Below are 18043 nucleotides of genomic sequence, written 5' to 3' on the forward strand. Positions count from 1 at the left end.
AAATCATATACTTGAAGCTATAATTCATGAAGATGTCTAGAGGCGCAAGCTTTAGGAGTTGCTCTTTGCGATGGGTGGTTGTCTTCATCTTGTTAGTGGGTGTGAGATCTCAGCTCACAACAGATTTCTACTCCACCAGTTGTCCTGGTCTGCTCAGCGTAGTGAGGAAGGAAGTTCAAAATGCTATCAAGGCTGAAACAAGGATGGCTGCTTCCTTGCTCCGGCTTCACTTCCATGATTGCTTTGTCAATGTATGTCATGCGATTGATATCATCGTTGGAACCTAATCATTATCTTACCATGCAATTAACGACTAGGTTTCTTACTTGATCACTATTTAAATTGTTGTTTCGACTTGGTGTTATGGTCCTTCTAAGTGGGTAGCATTTTGTCGTGGGCAAAATATTTAAGAAGGTTGAGATTTAGATTCTCTTTGCTCGTGTGTTCTTTTGTAGGCTCCTCTAGGTTTTTAACAAGCGGAAATCATTGGGAGAATTTAAGTAAAGATTTTTGTCGATCATGGAGATATTTTCTATTAACTCATTTCCCTATGTGATTTCAAACGGAAAAAATGAGTAAAATGCCTTCCCGTGGGTTGATTTTCTGTGATACTAATGCGGCCTAGTGCTCCCAGTGCACCGACCTGAGCTATCCTCATGTGCACTTGAAATTGAAGTCTAGCTTTTACTCTCACCCAAGACCAAGCTGAGCTACTATTGGATACACTAGGTTCTAGGAACTCAATGCGCCTGATGTACCAGGGTCGCTAAATCATGTGAATTCCATGCGGACTCAAACAAAAGATATGGTGCACCTGGCAAGGGACATCATGGTTTCACAAAATAAGTTGGTGAACAGAAAGGTACTTCTTGACCATTCCAAGAACGAGAAATTCATTCTTCTATTTCTCTTTTTTGGAACAGCAGTAAGTTACCTGCATCTTGTTTTCTTCAAAATCATAGGACTTCCTAGTATTCCGAAGGCTATGGCTATTTACATCAGAATAGGACATGAGAGGCTATTCATTCATTCGTCCTTCCTCTTTTCCGTCTTCCATTGACTAATCAGCCCATCATGCTTTCATCATCATTCAAGGCTTATATGGTCTCCTGTAATAGTTCATTCTGCTCACACACCAGGGATGTGATGGATCGGTTCTCCTGGATGGAAGTGGCGGCGAGAAGTTTGCTTTCCCCAACCTTAACTCTGCTCGGGGATTCGAAGTCGTGGACGCCATCAAAACTGCTGTGGAGAGTTCGTGCAGCGGAGTTGTATCGTGCACTGACATCTTAGCCATAGCCGCCAGAGATTCTGTGCTCCTGGTAAGTGCCAACCTGAATGAATACAAGAAATCTAAAGAGTTATTGTTTGGATTCCACCAAAAAATACAAGAATCAACGGTACCTAGTGCACTATTAAATAATTCGGTCGACTGTGTTCGTCGTAAAAGAGGAACTGTGTCTGATGATTCGATGTGCAGAGCGGGGGGCCGACATGGAAAGTTCTACTGGGAAGAAGGGACGGATTAGTGGCGAATCAGACTGGTGCAAACAATGGCCTTCCTTCTCCTTTCGGTAGTTTAGACACTATCATCTCCAAGTTTGCCGCCGTTGGCCTTAGTGTCACAGATGTGGTGGCTTTATCAGGTACTCTTTTCTTTCTTTTTTTGGATCAGTGCTTTATCAGGTACTTTGAGGACACTCCTCACTCATCCTAATTTCTATACAAACTGCTAATTGGTATCCCTCGTTCAATTAAAGACCTAGTTCGTGTCATACCATGTTTGATATTTTAACATCTATTGAAATCGAAGTAATTGTAGTTACTCATCAAGCTTGAATTAGGCAACAGAAATCTGAGTGTGTTGTCACTGCCTCATATGGTCATATCGAATCACGCAAATCTTGTTGAATTTTTATTTTAATTTTTTGGTATTAGTCTTGCTGTAAATTTTTATGATTTCCATATCCATCTGAAGTTTCCTCTGAGAGCGAGTGCCATTCTTAATGTTGTATATAATGATTATTTCGATCCCTTCTGAACAAAAAGAGTCTTATGTACAGGTGGTCACACAATTGGATTAGCAAGGTGCGCCACCTTCAGCAACAGATTGTTCAACTTTTCGGTGACTACAGGCTCAGACCCCACACTCGAAGCAACTATGACATTGGACCTGCAAAGCCTATGCCCTGTGAATGGCGACGGAAACAAGACAACTGCCCTAGACCGCAACTCCACCGATCTATTCGACAACCATTACTTCAAGAATCTGCTTGTAAACAAGGGCCTTCTCAGTTCGGATCAGGTTCTCTTTTCTGGTGACAACAGCACAGCCAGTCCTACTACGAAAAGCCTAGCACAATCCTATGTCAGCAACTCCAGCCTTTTCTTCACCGATTTTGCCAACTCAATGATCAAGATGGGAAACATCAGTCCACTCACAGGTTCTAACGGCGAGATTCGGAAGAACTGTAGAGTGGTTAACTCTTCATGAGCTGCAAAATGTAATAACAACTGTGTGCAGGGTGCTAGGGGTTGGTCATGTCACTGTAGTAATCTAAATTATAATGTCCATGAGCTCATCCAGGATCGGTAACACTTAATAAAGTGCACCACAAGAATGTAGTATGGTCCACAGGTTCCTCAAACAATAATCAATCTACCTGTTCATGTCATTGCCTTATTTGATAGATGTGCAAATATATAAATATGAGTGCGATGGAGAGAGCAAGTGGTTTTGGAGAGAAACGTGGAAGTATCTTGATAAGTCCTGATTCCTTCTTTACAGCAAGCGGAGGCGCAGTCAGTAGATGCTGTATCAGAAGCACTTGCTCATGGTATGATAGCTCAAAGCTCATCATCAATTGTAGGAGACAGGACAGCTTCCCATCTTTTGCATCAAAAGATAATAGAATTAGACTCCTTTTGATTCGTTGAAGTGATCAGGTACACAGGCCGTCTTTAAGCACAGAAATTGGCAACCGAGACATGGAGCTGATTATCGCTCAAAACCCAAAATGCCGCGAAGAAATTGTATTTACTAGCAGTTACGTATCTCCTTCAAGACATGCTAGTAAAGTCCCTAGGGTCCCATATGCTTGCTTACGTAATTTTCTTATAGAAGTAACGTAAATTAAGTTTAATGATAATAACCTTAGGGGAATAAGATTAACCAACAGTTACCCACATCTTATTGATTCCCCTTTTCAAACACTTGAAACATGGACAAGATGAGAAGAACAAGGATGCCAAACAATGACCGGAAGCAAGCTTCAACTGATATCTTGCTTTACAAAGTTCGAGATGGCTTCTCCAGGCTAGAAACTGGATGATGCAGAAACATAGCGGAGTGCTTTTCTGACTTCACGACAGACCAATGACCCTGCCAGTCGCAGTATCAAGATCAATGTCGTAAAAGCAAGGCCTTGTGGGAAGACCCGGCATTGTGCTCATGGTGCCAACCAGAGGATATATAAATCCTGCTCCTATGCTGGCCCTGACATCTCTTATTGGCAAGACAAACCCAGATGGGGCCCCCTTCTCTGAAGCATTGTGAGAGAACGAATATTGTGTTTTCGCCATGCAGATTGGGAGATCCAGAAAGCCTTGCCGACTGTACATTTCAATTTGTTTCTCAGCCTGTGAGACCAACATTCTAAGTATCAGCAAGAGTCAAAGCTTTTGCAAATCACATAATTAGCATCGGTACTTGTAGAAGATGTATATTGTCTGTATTTTGAACAAAAGGACACTCGCAACAATTTTATGACTTTTTTAAATTTTCAACTTCCTCGATGGACAATCCTTTTAACGAGAAATGCCACATAAAGTAAAATACATGACAAAATTTCTACCTTTGATCTAGTAAACCAAAAGAAATCATCACATGAACATAACTTGTTATTGCAGAGACAGAATGAAAAAAATTACCTGGTCTGAGTATTCAACACCGCTAGCACCATATGACCTTGCAATTGCCTCGATCTTATCCTTGATGCCTATGTCCAACGGATATAAAAATCTCAGTGGTTGTGTTACATTCTCACAGGCTTTTTGAACTGCAATTCCAAGGTCCACCTGTAAATCACATCATTTAAGGAAGAATTAGTGGCACCAGAAGCAGTCTGTCCCAAACTAAACAGAGAACAGCCCAATCACAGTGAACGAGGAATGCCCAAGGGAAGAGGGGGACCATATTCATTAACAATCATCTAAAAAGCACTTGGCACTTCCAAATGTTCAACAAGACAGGAAAAGCTTGTAGTTCTAAATGAATGCAGTTTACAGCATGAGAAATTAAAGGCATATGCCTTAAAAAGGGAGAAGATACTTGAGAATTTTTTGACAGGGGTGATAGTGGTATCCTTGAAACTTGAAACTAAAGGTTCAAAAAACAGAGTTCATCAAAGACAAGGAGCAAATCAAATTGCTGAATAGCAGTAGCAGATTCCCCAGTTCAGCATCTGAATTGGATCAGATCTGCTTTACTTTTGCTGATATCGTGCAATTTACTTGGTCTTGTCTCAGAAATAAAACATCAATGGTGAATACCACTTCTAAAGAAATTTTCTTTATGGGTATACACACTCTGCTAGCTATTACACTTATTTATTTTTAATTAATACAACATACTAAAGCGTTATGTTTAGAGGAGGAGACTTACCGCTCCTTTTCCACCATGAGCATGATGAGTGCAGACAACAGCATCATAGGCTCCGGCGGAGAGTGCTGCCTTTTTCACAGCATTCAACTCTGCTTCAGTATCTGTTGAAAACATGTTCACCGCCACAACCACATTTACACCATAAGCCTTCGTATTGGAGATATGCCTAGCTAAATTCACACAACCAGCTTCAACAAGAGCAACATTTTCTGATAAGTAGGCACGGTCAAGAGGCTTTCCAGCAACAACTTCAGGCCCACCCCCATGCATCTTCAGGGCCCTTATTGTTGCCACAATGACAGCACATTGAGGGGTTAATCCACTATATCTGCACTTTATATTCATGAACTTCTCTGTACCAATATCAGCACCAAAACCAGCTTCTGTCACCACAAAACCACCTGGACCCACCAACTTTAGCGCAATTTTATCCGCGACAATGGAAGAATTCCCGTGAGCAATATTAGCAAAAGGACCGGCGTGAACAAGTACGGGAGTCCCTTCCAGCGTCTGCATCAAAGTAGGGTTAATAGCATCTTTCATTAGCACAGTTAGAGCACCTCCAACGCCTAGATCGTCAGCAGTTATAGGTTCGCCAGCCTTGCTATTTCCAATCACCATCTTCCCTAGCCTCTCTCTCATATCTGCAAGAGATGTTGTAAGGGCTAAAACAGCCATTATCTCACTAGCAACTGAAATATCAAACCCTGTTTCTCTCACCATTCCTTTCTCTTCTGGCCCCTGGCCAATGCTAATTTTCCTCAAGAACCGATCATTTACATCCATCACCCTCCTCCATGTGATAGAATCTGGATCAATATCAAGCCTAGCGAACTTCTTAACTTCTTTTGGGGAAAGATCCTCTGGTTTGTCCTTGGTGATGCCAAGCTTCTTCAGACGCCTCAACATGACATCGCCAAAGTTCCGTTTACCTTCTTTATTGGGTGGGCATAACCGGTTGAAAAGTGCCTTATCTGACTGTGCGGACTCATGAAATATCCGAGTATCAATAGCGGCAGCTAAAAGATTGTTTGCAGCAGTTATAGCATGGATATCTCCGGTAAGGTGAAGATTGAACTCATCCATTGGAATGACTTGACTATAGCCACCCCCAGCAGCACCACCCTTAATTCCAAAAGTGGGTCCTTGAGATGGTTGACGCAGGCATGTGACGATCTAAAATCGTAACAAGATGGTTCAGATCTATTGTATTAAAATATTCGCATAGAATATCCCTTAGTTTCATGCTTCAATAGACTGCCAAAATCAAAGATCACTAGGAGGGACCTGCAATAAGCATCTTGAGGGGCCAAGCATCCTTTGTTATAGTTTTTTTCTTTTTTGTTCTAGAAATGTATGACAGAAAATTCTTTAGTGAAAATAAATTCAATCTTTTCAGTTATTGAAAATGTCTTCACGCCAGAAAGATGCCCTAACTTTTTTTGGTAGTGATACAGAGATGGCTTGTTGGTACAAAAATAAACAGCAATAGTCTATAACTAACTAAATGATCTTTCGAGTATGACAATACCTCTTGAGTCTTTAAGATAATAAGCACATTAAAGTTCCTTCACTGAAGGCTCACTTCCAAGTGCAGCAGAATGCAAACTTTTGATAGTGTTTAATATTACCAAACTAGCAATAAATCACACACACCAACTGTGTCTACAAAAAAGTTCCCATCAATACTTCCTTTAAAGTTGGCATCTACAAAAAAAGTTCCTTTAACATGGGGCAAAGGTTTAAGGAGTTTTTGTAAACTTTTATCAGCAGGTGGGTCAGATGAGAATTTCTTAGAGGTTGGGTTGCGGATCATGTGGGGAAGATCCATCCCTGGATCACAGTCACGTGATCATAAACTTTATAATCTAGATGTGACTGAGTCAAACATTTTGATAAGTTAACAGAAACTGGTGCTAACACCAGCCTCTCACATGCCAGCACTCCATGAAGCAGACAAGGTCTCATAATTGCAAAACAAATAACAGATAAATTAAATAAGTTTTAAAATGCATTAACTGCATACTGATGCCACTAATTGATTTCACCACTGACATCATTCTTGGTTAAACAAGGTGGAAGTGGAATAGCTTGTGCCCAAGGCCCCATGCAATGCCGCAAAAAATTTCTAGTTGTTAACAGAATTAAAAGAACATGGCAAAAGAACGATTTTGGATATTTAGACAAGGAACGAAATTATTGAAGTTACAAAGAAAGAGCAATTCTTACTTCAAGATGTCCTAATAGGAGAGGAACAGTTTAGATAAATCATACTTTTACGATATCTCCACCTTTCTCTTGCTTACTGATGCAGAATCACATCTAAAGAGACAGACTTCAGAGGGGTTTTAGTCATTCAGATCATGCAAACAAAGCGACTTTGATGTATTATAGTATCACTTGTATCGATTTGGATCAATGTGCTGAAATAGATTTCGAACCTAGCGTGCGTTTCAGAAATACTACAAGAAAGTGAACAAGTTTACATTTTCCCTGTGACACATTCAGATTTTTTGAATACTCCTAGGGTCATAGCAATTGGATTTACAGTGCATAGACATGATATTGTGCACAAGTAAGTCGGGACCAAAACTCCACTCACACACCATGTGCATTCGGACCATGTCCTGCAAATATCCATGGAACAGTTGAAAGACGCCGGTGAATTTGGAAATCCGCTAGATTTTCTGTTGAGGTGCTGACATTTTCAATCGTGAAGTTCTTCATATAGAAGCTTAGTAGAAACCAACTGGAGAGAGGCACAGGGGAATAACGACAACTCCCACAACGGGAACAGAAGAGAAGGTCCACGTCCACCATAATAGCCTAGCCTCATGCCAAAACCAAACTGAAAGCTTTCTAGTTTGACAGCTTATTGGCTTAGATTATCAGACAACACTTAATTGACATTGTTGGAATCCAACAAATGGGTAATCAAGAACTTTGGCGACAAATTAAATCTCATTATCACGCTTGCCATCGCCATGCTAGAGTTAGAATGAGATCCCTCTTCTCAAGATTAGAAGATAAGATTATAATAGAAAGAAAGCGATCGCCAAACCCAGTAAAGGAAGGCCTTTGCAAAACAGTTTTATAAACCAGCAATTACCGTGACAACCACGTCCTATGGATTTCCATGATTAAATCGCCAAATTTCAAATCGATTCCAAGTGAATCGTCAGAGAACCAACAATTAGCAAATTTAAACCAAAGGAAGGGCTTTACCTTCTTATCAAGAAACGCACCCAAAGCTTGGCAGAGCCCAACAGTAGTAGTGGATTTGCCTTCCCCAAGAGGAGTAGGAGTAATGCCTCCGACCACCACGTAGTACCCATCTCCACGTCCCTCGAGCTCGTCCAGCACCGACAACAGAACCTACACGATTCACATACCCCCCCACTCAATCAATCAAATCCCACTTCACTCGTCACCTTCATCACCATGGTAAACCCAAAATACAAGCCGACCCAGCAAGCAGCAGAAACCGTTCAATTCGACACTCACCTTGGCCTTGTACTTGCCGTAGAGATCGTAGTGATCCGGACCGAGACCGAGCTCGCCGGCGATCTCGGACACGTGGAAGGGCTCCACGGAGTTGGCGATGTCGATGTCGGCCGGCACCGGGGACGCCACCTGCAACTTCCTCAGAGTCTTGGATGTGCTCATCTTCACGCCTGTAGATGGAACAAATCTAGGAATCCTGGGGACCAAGAACTGCGATTCGGGAATCTGGGTATCTCTGCTTTACTGTTGTTGCGTCGAGCCTGAGCAGAACGATGCGATCGCGGATAAAAGAAACAAACCAAAATGGCGGTGGGGGGAGCCGAGCGACAGGAACTTCGGAGTGCGTGCGTGCGAGCGAGCGAGCGAGCGAATCTTATCCAAGCAATGAGGTGGTGTCTGGACAGAGAACAGTTTCTTCTATATATATTTGGGCACTTTTATTGTCCTTTTTGTCAGAGCAGCTGAACTGGAATTGGTGGACTGATGATGATGATGATGAATGAATGGTTCGTGCATTTTGAAGAGGGGCGCGTGCTGGTTGGTGGGTAAAATGTGAATCTGGGATTCCGCGGTTGGTGCTGGAATGCGGCGGCTTCGAAAACGACCAAAAAACGTGAAGGTAAAATTAGTAGAAGTCAAAAAGAGGGGGAAATGGAGATGCGGGGTATCGATCCCCGTACCTCTCGCATGCTAAGCGAGCGCTCTACCATCTGAGCTACATCCCCGTTATTGAATGAATGGCGATTGATAATATATTAAACTTTGAGACACTAAAGGGTGCGATCCCAACTTTAACGTGATACAGTCCCACAAAGATGTTACCCGTGTTTTGTACCGTAAAATCGTATTCGATCGCACATGCACAACCTACCATGATGGTAGATACAAGATTAGATCGCGAACGCGTGCCTAGCGTATGTAACGTGTGATTTTTTTTTTTTTTTTAATAGTGACGATTTCAATTGATAATCATCAACACTCGCATAGCATTCTCTTTTTTTTACTAGTGATGGAGCATGTCAAATAGATAAAAAAGTAAAATTTAATGGGAAATGATAAGAAATATAAGTTGTTTTTGCCAACTCAAGATGTGCAATAAAAACTATATGCAGATTTTAGTAGCGCAGTGAGATTGAGTGACATGAGGGTTTCTAGCGATCGAGCCATGAAGCGACGGGGTTTCTGTGTTGTTACCAACTGAGAAGACCCGACCTACTTTACTAGACCATTATTCTAAAAGAAGTGCTCTAGAGCTATTTGTTTGAGTTTGATTATTTACTCATAAACAACATCACAAGTTCTTTCATTTGACATGGGACTTGGAATGTTATGGGCCTGTTTGGTTCAATTTTGAAAATGCTACTTGGGGGAATGCAAATACCTTTGGGTGAAAGCCCATTGGGAAAATGCAAATGGTGTTTGGTAAAAATATTTTGTAAAGCTACTTTGGCCAAAATATAGTGTTTGGTGAATTTTTTTTGCAAATGCACTTTGAGAATTATCTTATTTATTAAAAAAAAAAAAAAACAAAACCTACCCATCGCCGGAGCCCGCCGCCGACCGCCGGCGGCCGTCGCCCGAGGTCGGGCGACCCCCGTTGAGCCAGATCCGCCTCCGCCGGCGGTCGCCCGAGGCTAGGCAACCCTCGGCGGGGGTCACACGACCCAGGCGGCGGCCGCCTGGGTCGTGCGACCCCCGCCGAGGGTCGCCTGGCCTCGGTCAACCGCCGGCGGAGGCGGATCTGGCTCGCCGGGGGTCGGGCGACCCCCGACGACCCTCGCCGGCCGCCGTTGCCGGCCCTTCTGGTGAAGAAGATGAACAGCGCTAAACCCAAAAAAAAAAAAAAAAAAAGATATGAACAGTAGCATTCGTGGAATGCCAGCATTTGGCCAATGCTAGGCCAAATGCTGAACCAAACACTCTAGCATTTTGGGAAGGGGCTTTCGAGGCCCAAAGCCCCTTCCCAAAGCTGAACCAAACACCCCCATTATGTCTGCAACAATTGGTGAACTCCAACAGTAACGCTCGATGAGGATTGCCATAAACGGTTGTTGTTTACCTAGACAATCAACAGCTAATTACAAAGCAATTTATCAACCATATCGGCCCGCGTGTGCAGGATAATTCACAGTTGTTCAATTCCAAATCGGTGCCTACAACACTCCTTGAACCCATTCGGGAGTTCTCGCAATCCCACGAGTCGAAAGATTGATTACAACAGTCGGAAGATATCGAATCCCACCACTTGGTATGCTCTCGATATTACAACAAGGCCCGCGAGGCACGAAGCGCTCTCAATTGTGAATCACTCTATTACAATTACTTTCGCTCGGTAATTTGATTGCAGAGTATTCTACCAAAAAAAAAAATTGATTGCAAAGTGTTTACAATGAGCTAGAGTGAGTAGAATTAGGACTGGAATCACAAAATGAGGATGTGCCTTGTTTATACGAGTCAAGAACGGCTAATCTTTCTTGATAGTCACACCATTGGGATGGCAAGAAAAGGTGATTTTGGAATCACAAAAGCTAATTTGGGGTCATCAGCCCTCCGCGACCTTTCGCTAGCAAGAAAAGGGGAAAATATAGATTTTAAGATTTTCTAAACGAGATTTCGGAAAGGCTTTCGAAGTGTTTTTGAGAATGAAAAAAGAGAAGCTATCTTATCCTTCTTTTTTACCTGTAAGTTTTTCAGTAGCGTGCCGAGAACAGCTATGCTTTTACTATAAACCACTAAACCAATCCGTCGAATTTTATCATTTTCACCTTTATTACAAAAAAAAAATCACAGTTATCATGCTCCAAGAAGTCAATCCCGTAACCCCTCGTGTAATTTGAAACGCACAAGACTGATGAGCATTGGCTCTCTCCATACCGTTTGTCATATGTATATCGTAGAGTTTTGGCAAAATTTTGCGTATGCCATTGTCAGTGGCCCTCTCAAATCGCATACAACAAAGATGACGATGAATATGCATCGACAAAGCAATCCACTGACATTATTTTATTTACAACATACATATTTGAACAAACAAATCAATGAATTTTCGCAAGACTATACGACCTGCTGCCCTACTATCCCCTCCACACACCCCAAACATTCAGGACGAACCATCGTAGCCGGGAAGATCCTCGAACATCGGCATGCTTTGGGCATCAGAGGATGACGAGCGCGGCGATGGCTCGCCTCCGCCGGCAGGGCCCTGGGGCACGTCGGAGAACACGGCCAGGATCCGGCGGATGCTGGCGGAGCGAGCCGGCTTGAAGCTGAGGGACCGGAGCTTCTTGTCTTTGGAGAACACGTCCGACGAGTTGGAGAGGATCAGATACACCAGAGCCTGGACCACCAAGAAAGCAGCCACCTTCACCAACACGTCCGGCACGTACTCAGCGATCTCCATCATGGTTATTCGGGGACGGCGACTAGGTACACGAGAGGGGCAAAATTAGAGAGAAGAAAACCAGATGATCTTCACGTTGAGAGTTCTTGGATGTGCAGTTTCTTGCGCTCGCTATATATACACAAGCGGATGATGAAAGCATTGAAAGGTTGGCTTCTGAAGCCGCCTCTTTGACGTTGTCTTTGTGGGTTTTCGGTCTTTTTTGGGGTACACCAAGTGGAGTTGGTAGGTCCATGCCCTCCCCCCCCCCCCCAAGCCTCCAAGCTTTATCCAACGTATGAAGGAATTAATTATTGCGTCGTCGCCTTTACCAGCCCGAACATAACAGTGCAGCAATAATTGAGTGTTAATGAAGGAAAAGGAGGAACTGAAAGAGCCCATCTTGTTGCTTGCCTTCGCGAACGTGAGCGGTGACTATTGCCTTGAAGCAACCAAATTTGTAAAAGTGGCGGATCGGTTGAAGCTGTGGGAGGAGATCGTTTTGTGCACGAAAGGAAAGGGTCATTCCACGAGAAAAACGATGGTCGCAGGCACAGGTATATGGGAAAGAGAAGCCCTGCTGACGAGCACTGCGCTTATCTTTTTTCCAATCTGGCTGATGTGGGATTGACGAGGCGTGTCAATCCGTGGACCAGACCGGTCAATTGATGCTGCCATGGGACGTGTTTGTTAAAGTCTCGGTAGCCATTAATCAATCACGATTAAGCCATGCGGGTACGCAGGAATGTGAACGTGCGGAAAAACGTAGCGTGCAAGCGAACGGTCCGCCTGAAGTTGAGGGTTCAAGCTGTAAATTTGAGGAAAAATTATCCAAAAAGTCATAAATATATTGTAATTCTGTCAATTCAATCCTAAACTTTTCAATTTTGCCTATTGAGTTCTAAATATTTTCACATTTTGCCAATTGAGTCAATCCGGCCAATTTTAGCCGGAAATTGGTGACGTGAATACCGGTCATCTTACGTGGCATAGCCGATCGCAGGTGAGGATCGCAATGCCCTCGCTGGCCGCAAGGCCTTGCCTAGACCATCCCACCAGAGGCCCTCGCTATCTGCCGGCCCTAGTAGGAAAGTAGTGAAGAAGGAAAAGAGAAAGAAAGAGAAAAAGGAAAAATAAAAGAAAAATAATTATTATTATTAAAATATTATTTATAATTGTCCACGTCAGCGCCAACTGCGCCGCGTAGGACGGCTAGTATCCATGTCATCGATTTCCAGCCAAAATTGGCCAAATGGACTAAATTGGCAAAACTTGAAAAGGTTTAGGACTCAATTGGCAAATTGAAAGATTTAGGATTGAGTTGGCAAAAGTGCAATAGGTTTAGGATTTTTTTGACAATTTTCCCGTGGTGGCCGCGTATCGTTACTGTCAATGGCGATCCCTCGCATCACATGGTAAGAGCTAGTAGCACCTTCAAAAATTTTATCTGCCCTTTTCGAAAATTAGGATATGCTCACGCAAGGTAGAAGTAACATTATTATTTTGAATTAAAATAGGCTTAGATTCTATGAAAAAAAAAGCAATTGTGTTGCTTTGTTTAATTTTATTAGTTGATATTTGTTTTAAGTAAATAGTGTGGAAGTGAAAAGTATTATAGAGCAATAAAATAGAAGCAAGGAATACTAGTCATTAGGCATGATTAAAGTTATTTAATAAATGTGAAATCCATCTAGAATGGAAGTTTTGACCCCAAAAAGTGATTTAGAATGGAAGTTGAGGGATCAAAGCCAATCCAATCTTCTACTCTAAAGTCTCCTTTTTCCAATTTGAATTTTTCCCCCATATTCCATAAGCTCCGTCAGCTTCTAGAACTGCGTTGGATCCCAATTTGGCTAATGTATGTCCACCGTCAGTGCCAACTTCCAAAAAAAAGGTCGACTCACCTCTATTTTCAGTACTTTGATACTAGGCCCGTCAAACGGATGGATCGAATTGGGTTTGGGTCAGGTCGAAAATTATCCGACCCAATTAAACCTTTTATATGCAATGTAAAATTAGCAATTCATACCTGACCCGACTCAAGATATATTTCCAATGATTTTTGTCCTTAAATTATTCCATTTGAATAATGGGCAGCTTTATGAACCGGCACATCAAGTTAGTGAGGCAACTCGGGGTTTTGTTTATGGATGGGGACGTGAAGGCAGTGGCGCAAGTCCGACTTGGGTCATCCATAAAACGGGTTCCGACTTTGGTTTTAAATTAAATATAACGGCTTTCGGGCCATTCATAAATTATGAAACGGGTTCCGGCTTATTCAAGTGTAAAATGTCGCATGTGCAGAGCACGTGAAATTCACATGCACTATTATTTGAAGAGCCTGATCCATTTTTGGGCACTTCGGAAAATTTCAGTTCCGTTCAAGGGGCAAATTGAGAACCAATTTATTTATATGAGTACTTTGAAAATGCCTTCCCAATGCAGGAGTATTTTGAGAATTTCCCCAACTTTCGTGGATGCGCTTGTGTTACTTCGCATTTTCACTGTTTCACTCTAGAGGAAAAATAGTAAAAAGAACTTCTGCTGGAGAATCACGATCACGATCCCAAGTCCATCGTCCCCTAGATTAACAGACCTTCCCGAATCTCACGCACATCCTCCTACACAATTCTTCTCCTGGCTCTAGCCGGAATTCAAATCTCCGAACGATCCCCAAAAGCTCCGATCGGCGATGTTGGCGACAGGGAAGCAACTGCAATCGCCGTCGTCTCAGTTCACCCTCACCTTCTTGATCCTCTTCTCTTTCACCCTCGTCTCCCTCAAGCTGAGCTCGTCCTTTGTCTAGCAGCAGTTGTCAAGCAATGTCACAAAGGGAGAGAGAGGAGAGGATCCAATAACAAAGAAGAAGAACGTAGGCTGTCTATTAAGCGAGTCAGTGGCCCAATTTATTATGTGGGTTGGAAATGGGTTCATAACATTACCCATTTAGATCCGTTGAATTTACACTTTTTATTTTATAAACCATTATGGCTAGATATCTCAAATTTGAGATGACCCATTTCAACAACTTTGGTTATAAGGCTGCGTTTGGTAACTGGTCAAATAATAACTGATTATGTTCTTTTGTTCCCAGAATCAGTTTTGGAACAGAAATTCGTTTGGTAAATTTTTTGTTCCCAGGCACAAATTTACACAAATTTGTTCTCAGAATCAGTTTTGGAACAAAATCAAGAAGTAAAAAAAGGTTACTTCTTGATTCTGAGAATAAAAATTAGAACGAAAAAATAATTTTTTTTTCTTCTTCTTGGCCTGTGGCTGATCGGCGAGGATCCAGCCCTCGCCAGATCTGGTAAGGACCGCAACGCCCTCGCCGGCCCTAGCCTATGGCTGGTCGCCGGCGCCAGTGACCTGGCCATGGGCAAGGAAGGGGAAGAAGAAGAAAAATAAAAGAAAAATAAAAAGAAAGAAATATTAAAAAAATCAAAATATTATTAATAAAAAAAAATTTGTATAATTACCAAACGCATCTCTGTTCTTTTTCTATTTCAAGAATAGAAATTTTAAACAGTTACCAAATGCCTCAAATGCTTAGAAATTGTTCCCGGGCACAGAATAAAAAAAATCATTTATGAAGAGAAATTATTTCCGGAAACAGAATGGTTACCAAACGCACCCTAAATAGGTTTGAGACTCATTTTGATAGGTCTACTTAACACAAACCTCATGATCAAAAGATCAAACTACCCTCATTCTAGAAACACCAAGCAAATCCTAACCTCCTTTGTCCAGCATTGCCACCACCACCTATCGCAATTGACCATCGCCTAGCCGCCTCTAATCACCATCTCCACAACTTTCTCCAATCCCTTCTAATCCATGTTCACAGTCACCGAGGTCTCAACGATAGCCGAGGACCTTTGCCGACCACAACAAGGGCATTGTGACCTTTGCCAAATCTAGGCGAGGGCCTACAAGCCCCAACTATAGTTGGCGAGGGCTTAGGTGAGGACCGCAATGCCCACGCCATAGCTGGTGGTTGCCGGTCATCACTAAGGCCATGGCTACTGGCGTAGATAAAAAGAAAAAAAGAAAGAAAGGCAAGAAAAAAGACAAAATTTCGAAATCGGGTCACATAGGATAACCGGCATCTGCTTTAGCAATTGCCCGCCAAAATTGGCTAAAGGGATTACATTGACAAATCATGACAAAATTATGACTAAATTGGCCAAATTAAAAGAGTTTAAAACTAAAATAGCCGTTATATAATAGATTTAGGACTTTTTGGACAATTATCCCCTTACGTAGGGGTGAGCATGGTTTGGATGGACGGTTTCTACCTTAGAACTAGGAACCGCCCACTATGGATCGGTTCCGAAAAATTAAAATCGGAAACCGCCCATTGGTTCCATGGATCTATTTGGGAACTAGACAGTCGGTCCAGTTCAGTTCCCGAGTGGGTTCATGGAACCGATCCCACTAGCCAAGGACAGAGACCTAGATGGAGATGGAGAGTCGGAGATAGTGATGTGAGCATCGATCGAGAAGAGTGAGAGAGTGAGAGTAAGCGTGAGGCAAAAGCGAAAAAAGGTATTTCTCGATTCAATGTGAGGCTGTAAACGTCGAGCGAGTTAAGTTTAGGGCGTGTTTGTTTGAGGGAAAGTGTTTTCCGGGAATCCATTTTCCGAACTTTCACCCGTTTAGTTCGCTAAAAATGATTAGTAAACCGAAAATACTTTCCAATTAAGGAAACCAAAAATACTTTTCGGTTAAGGAAAACATTCATTTATAAATTTAGAAAAGTGAATTCCCTAATTTAAGAATGTGAAAACACTTTTCGGAATTGCTTATCTTGTATTTGTTAATATTTTCTTTTCTTTCTTTTTATAATTTTTTTTCTTTTCTTTCTTTTTATTTTTCCTTCTTCCTCCCTTCGTCGGTTGCTGGCCTCGGCGATGACTAATGACCTGCCACAAGTGCAGGGCGACAGGGGAGGAAGAACTAAAAAGAAAAAGAAAAGAAAAGAAAATTTTAAAAATTATTTAAAAATTCGATTTTTTTTGTCTAAGATAAAGTCATGTGATTGAAATTATTTTCCAAATGAAATCCAAACACTATAAAACATTTTCGATCAAAATCACCAAACAAAGGAAAAGTAACCATTTTCCTGGAAAATGAATTCCCGGAAAATATTTTCCAGAAACATTACGTTTTCCGTAAAACAAACGCACCCTTAGGCTCCGTTCGTTTGGCGGAAAATATTCTCCTTTTGGAAAATATTTTTCCGGAAGTCATTTTCCTGGAAAATGTTTTCCCGGAACATAATTTTCCGGTGTTCGACGACCAATATGAAAAAGTTTCGGAAAATATTTTTCGCCGGCGACCGACGGCGGCGGCCGACGACCTTAGTGAAGAAGAAGAAGCTCCGGAAAATGATTTCCGCTTTTGAAGAAGTGGAAGTCATTTTCCATAGACTTAGGCTATTTTGTGAGGGGGGAAGGAAAATATTTTCCCACGGAAAACGTTTTCCGCCCCCCGAACACCGGAAAATCCGGAGAATATTTTCCGGGAGAATATTTTCCGCCAAACGAACGGAGCCTTAGTTTAGGGATTTAGGATTTTTCTTTTTTCTAAAAAAAATTAAAAATTAAATAAATATATTATATTTATTATTATATTACCGGTTCGGGTAGGCGGGCGGGCGGTTCCACGCCTGGAACCAGGAACTGAGAACCGGACCGGTATCCACCAGTTCTCAAAAATTAGAATCGGGAATCGGATCGGTTCCCTTAGGGACCATTGGTTCCGATCCAGTTCTGGGCGGTCTCAAGCGGTCCCGGCAGTTCCGATTCTTTTGCACACCCCTACCCTTACATCATTTATAGATTAACAATCGGCGTCCACGTCAGCGATTGCCAGCCAAAATTGCCACGGAATCGGAATCTCTGCATCTCTTGCAACTCTTGTGTCCTTCGAAAGAGCAATCAAAACAATGGATCACCGGGGGGCACAATCGTACCACGTGCCATCGTAATTAAGTATAAAAGGGTCGTGATTATTTCCCTTAAATTATTTCACCATATTGTTAAATCACGACAATAGAGAACATTAATGTAAAACTTAAATACTCCCCTCCAACGGCACCTAAGACTAAGGGGTGCAGGGGTGCAAAAGGTCGTCATTTCGTTTTCACACATTTTTTTTATAAGCAGGTCGTTTTGAACGTTGCGTGCGCGAAATCAGTCTCCATCCATCCATCCATCCACACACTGCCACGACCACAACGCAAAAACCGCCCCCTTCTCTCTCTCTCTCTCTCGCCATTAATTACCACTGACGAGAGTGCAACTCTCTCCCTTTCTCTCTCTTCGCGAGTTCAAAAACGTGAGCAACCGACCATCTCTCCACCGTTGCCAAAACGGACGTGTGTGGCGATGTAACTCGACGAAGCTTCAATCGCACAGACAGAGAGAGAGAGAGAGAGAGAGAGTAGCTTCGCGACACGCAATTCCCCCCCACCCCACCCCCCAAATCATCCA

The 18043-nt window shown here is 42.4% G+C and overlaps 3 protein-coding genes and 1 non-coding gene across 4 annotated transcripts; 1 reads left to right on the forward strand and 3 right to left on the reverse strand.

Moving 5' to 3' along the window:
* Positions 1–26: 26 nt before the first annotated feature.
* LOC115670685 (peroxidase N-like) lies at positions 27–2516 on the forward strand. The gene is made up of 4 exons (XM_030592006.2): positions 27–251; positions 1140–1322; positions 1481–1646; positions 2064–2516. Exons 1-4 carry the CDS (start codon positions 27–29, stop codon positions 2492–2494), a joined length of 1005 nt encoding a protein of 334 aa, XP_030447866.1. The 3' UTR covers positions 2495–2516.
* Positions 2517–3168: 652 nt separating this feature from the next.
* Positions 3169–8721, reverse strand: LOC115670684 (formate--tetrahydrofolate ligase). The gene is made up of 5 exons (XM_030592005.2): positions 8168–8721; positions 7889–8038; positions 4664–5839; positions 3931–4077; positions 3169–3639 (listed from the first exon to the last, which is right to left on the reverse strand). Exons 1-5 carry the CDS (start codon positions 8327–8329, stop codon positions 3364–3366), a joined length of 1911 nt encoding a protein of 636 aa, XP_030447865.1. The 5' UTR covers positions 8330–8721; the 3' UTR covers positions 3169–3363.
* Positions 8722–8819: 98 nt separating this feature from the next.
* Positions 8820–8892, reverse strand: TRNAA-AGC (transfer RNA alanine (anticodon AGC)). Its single transcript has one exon. It is a non-coding gene; the product is annotated as a tRNA-Ala (tRNA).
* A 2247-nt stretch (positions 8893–11139) lies between these two features.
* Positions 11140–11804, reverse strand: LOC115670835 (uncharacterized). Its single transcript, XM_030592200.2, has one exon. The coding sequence runs from the start codon at positions 11568–11570 to the stop codon at positions 11268–11270; it is 303 nt and encodes a 100-aa protein (XP_030448060.1). The 5' UTR covers positions 11571–11804; the 3' UTR covers positions 11140–11267.
* Positions 11805–18043: the final 6239 nt, after the last annotated feature.

Source organism: Syzygium oleosum, unplaced genomic scaffold (assembly GCF_021117445.2).
Source record: "Syzygium oleosum isolate NSW1041296 unplaced genomic scaffold, Sole_v2.1 Sole_v2.03, whole genome shotgun sequence".
Taxonomy (NCBI): domain Eukaryota; kingdom Viridiplantae; phylum Streptophyta; class Magnoliopsida; order Myrtales; family Myrtaceae; genus Syzygium; species Syzygium oleosum.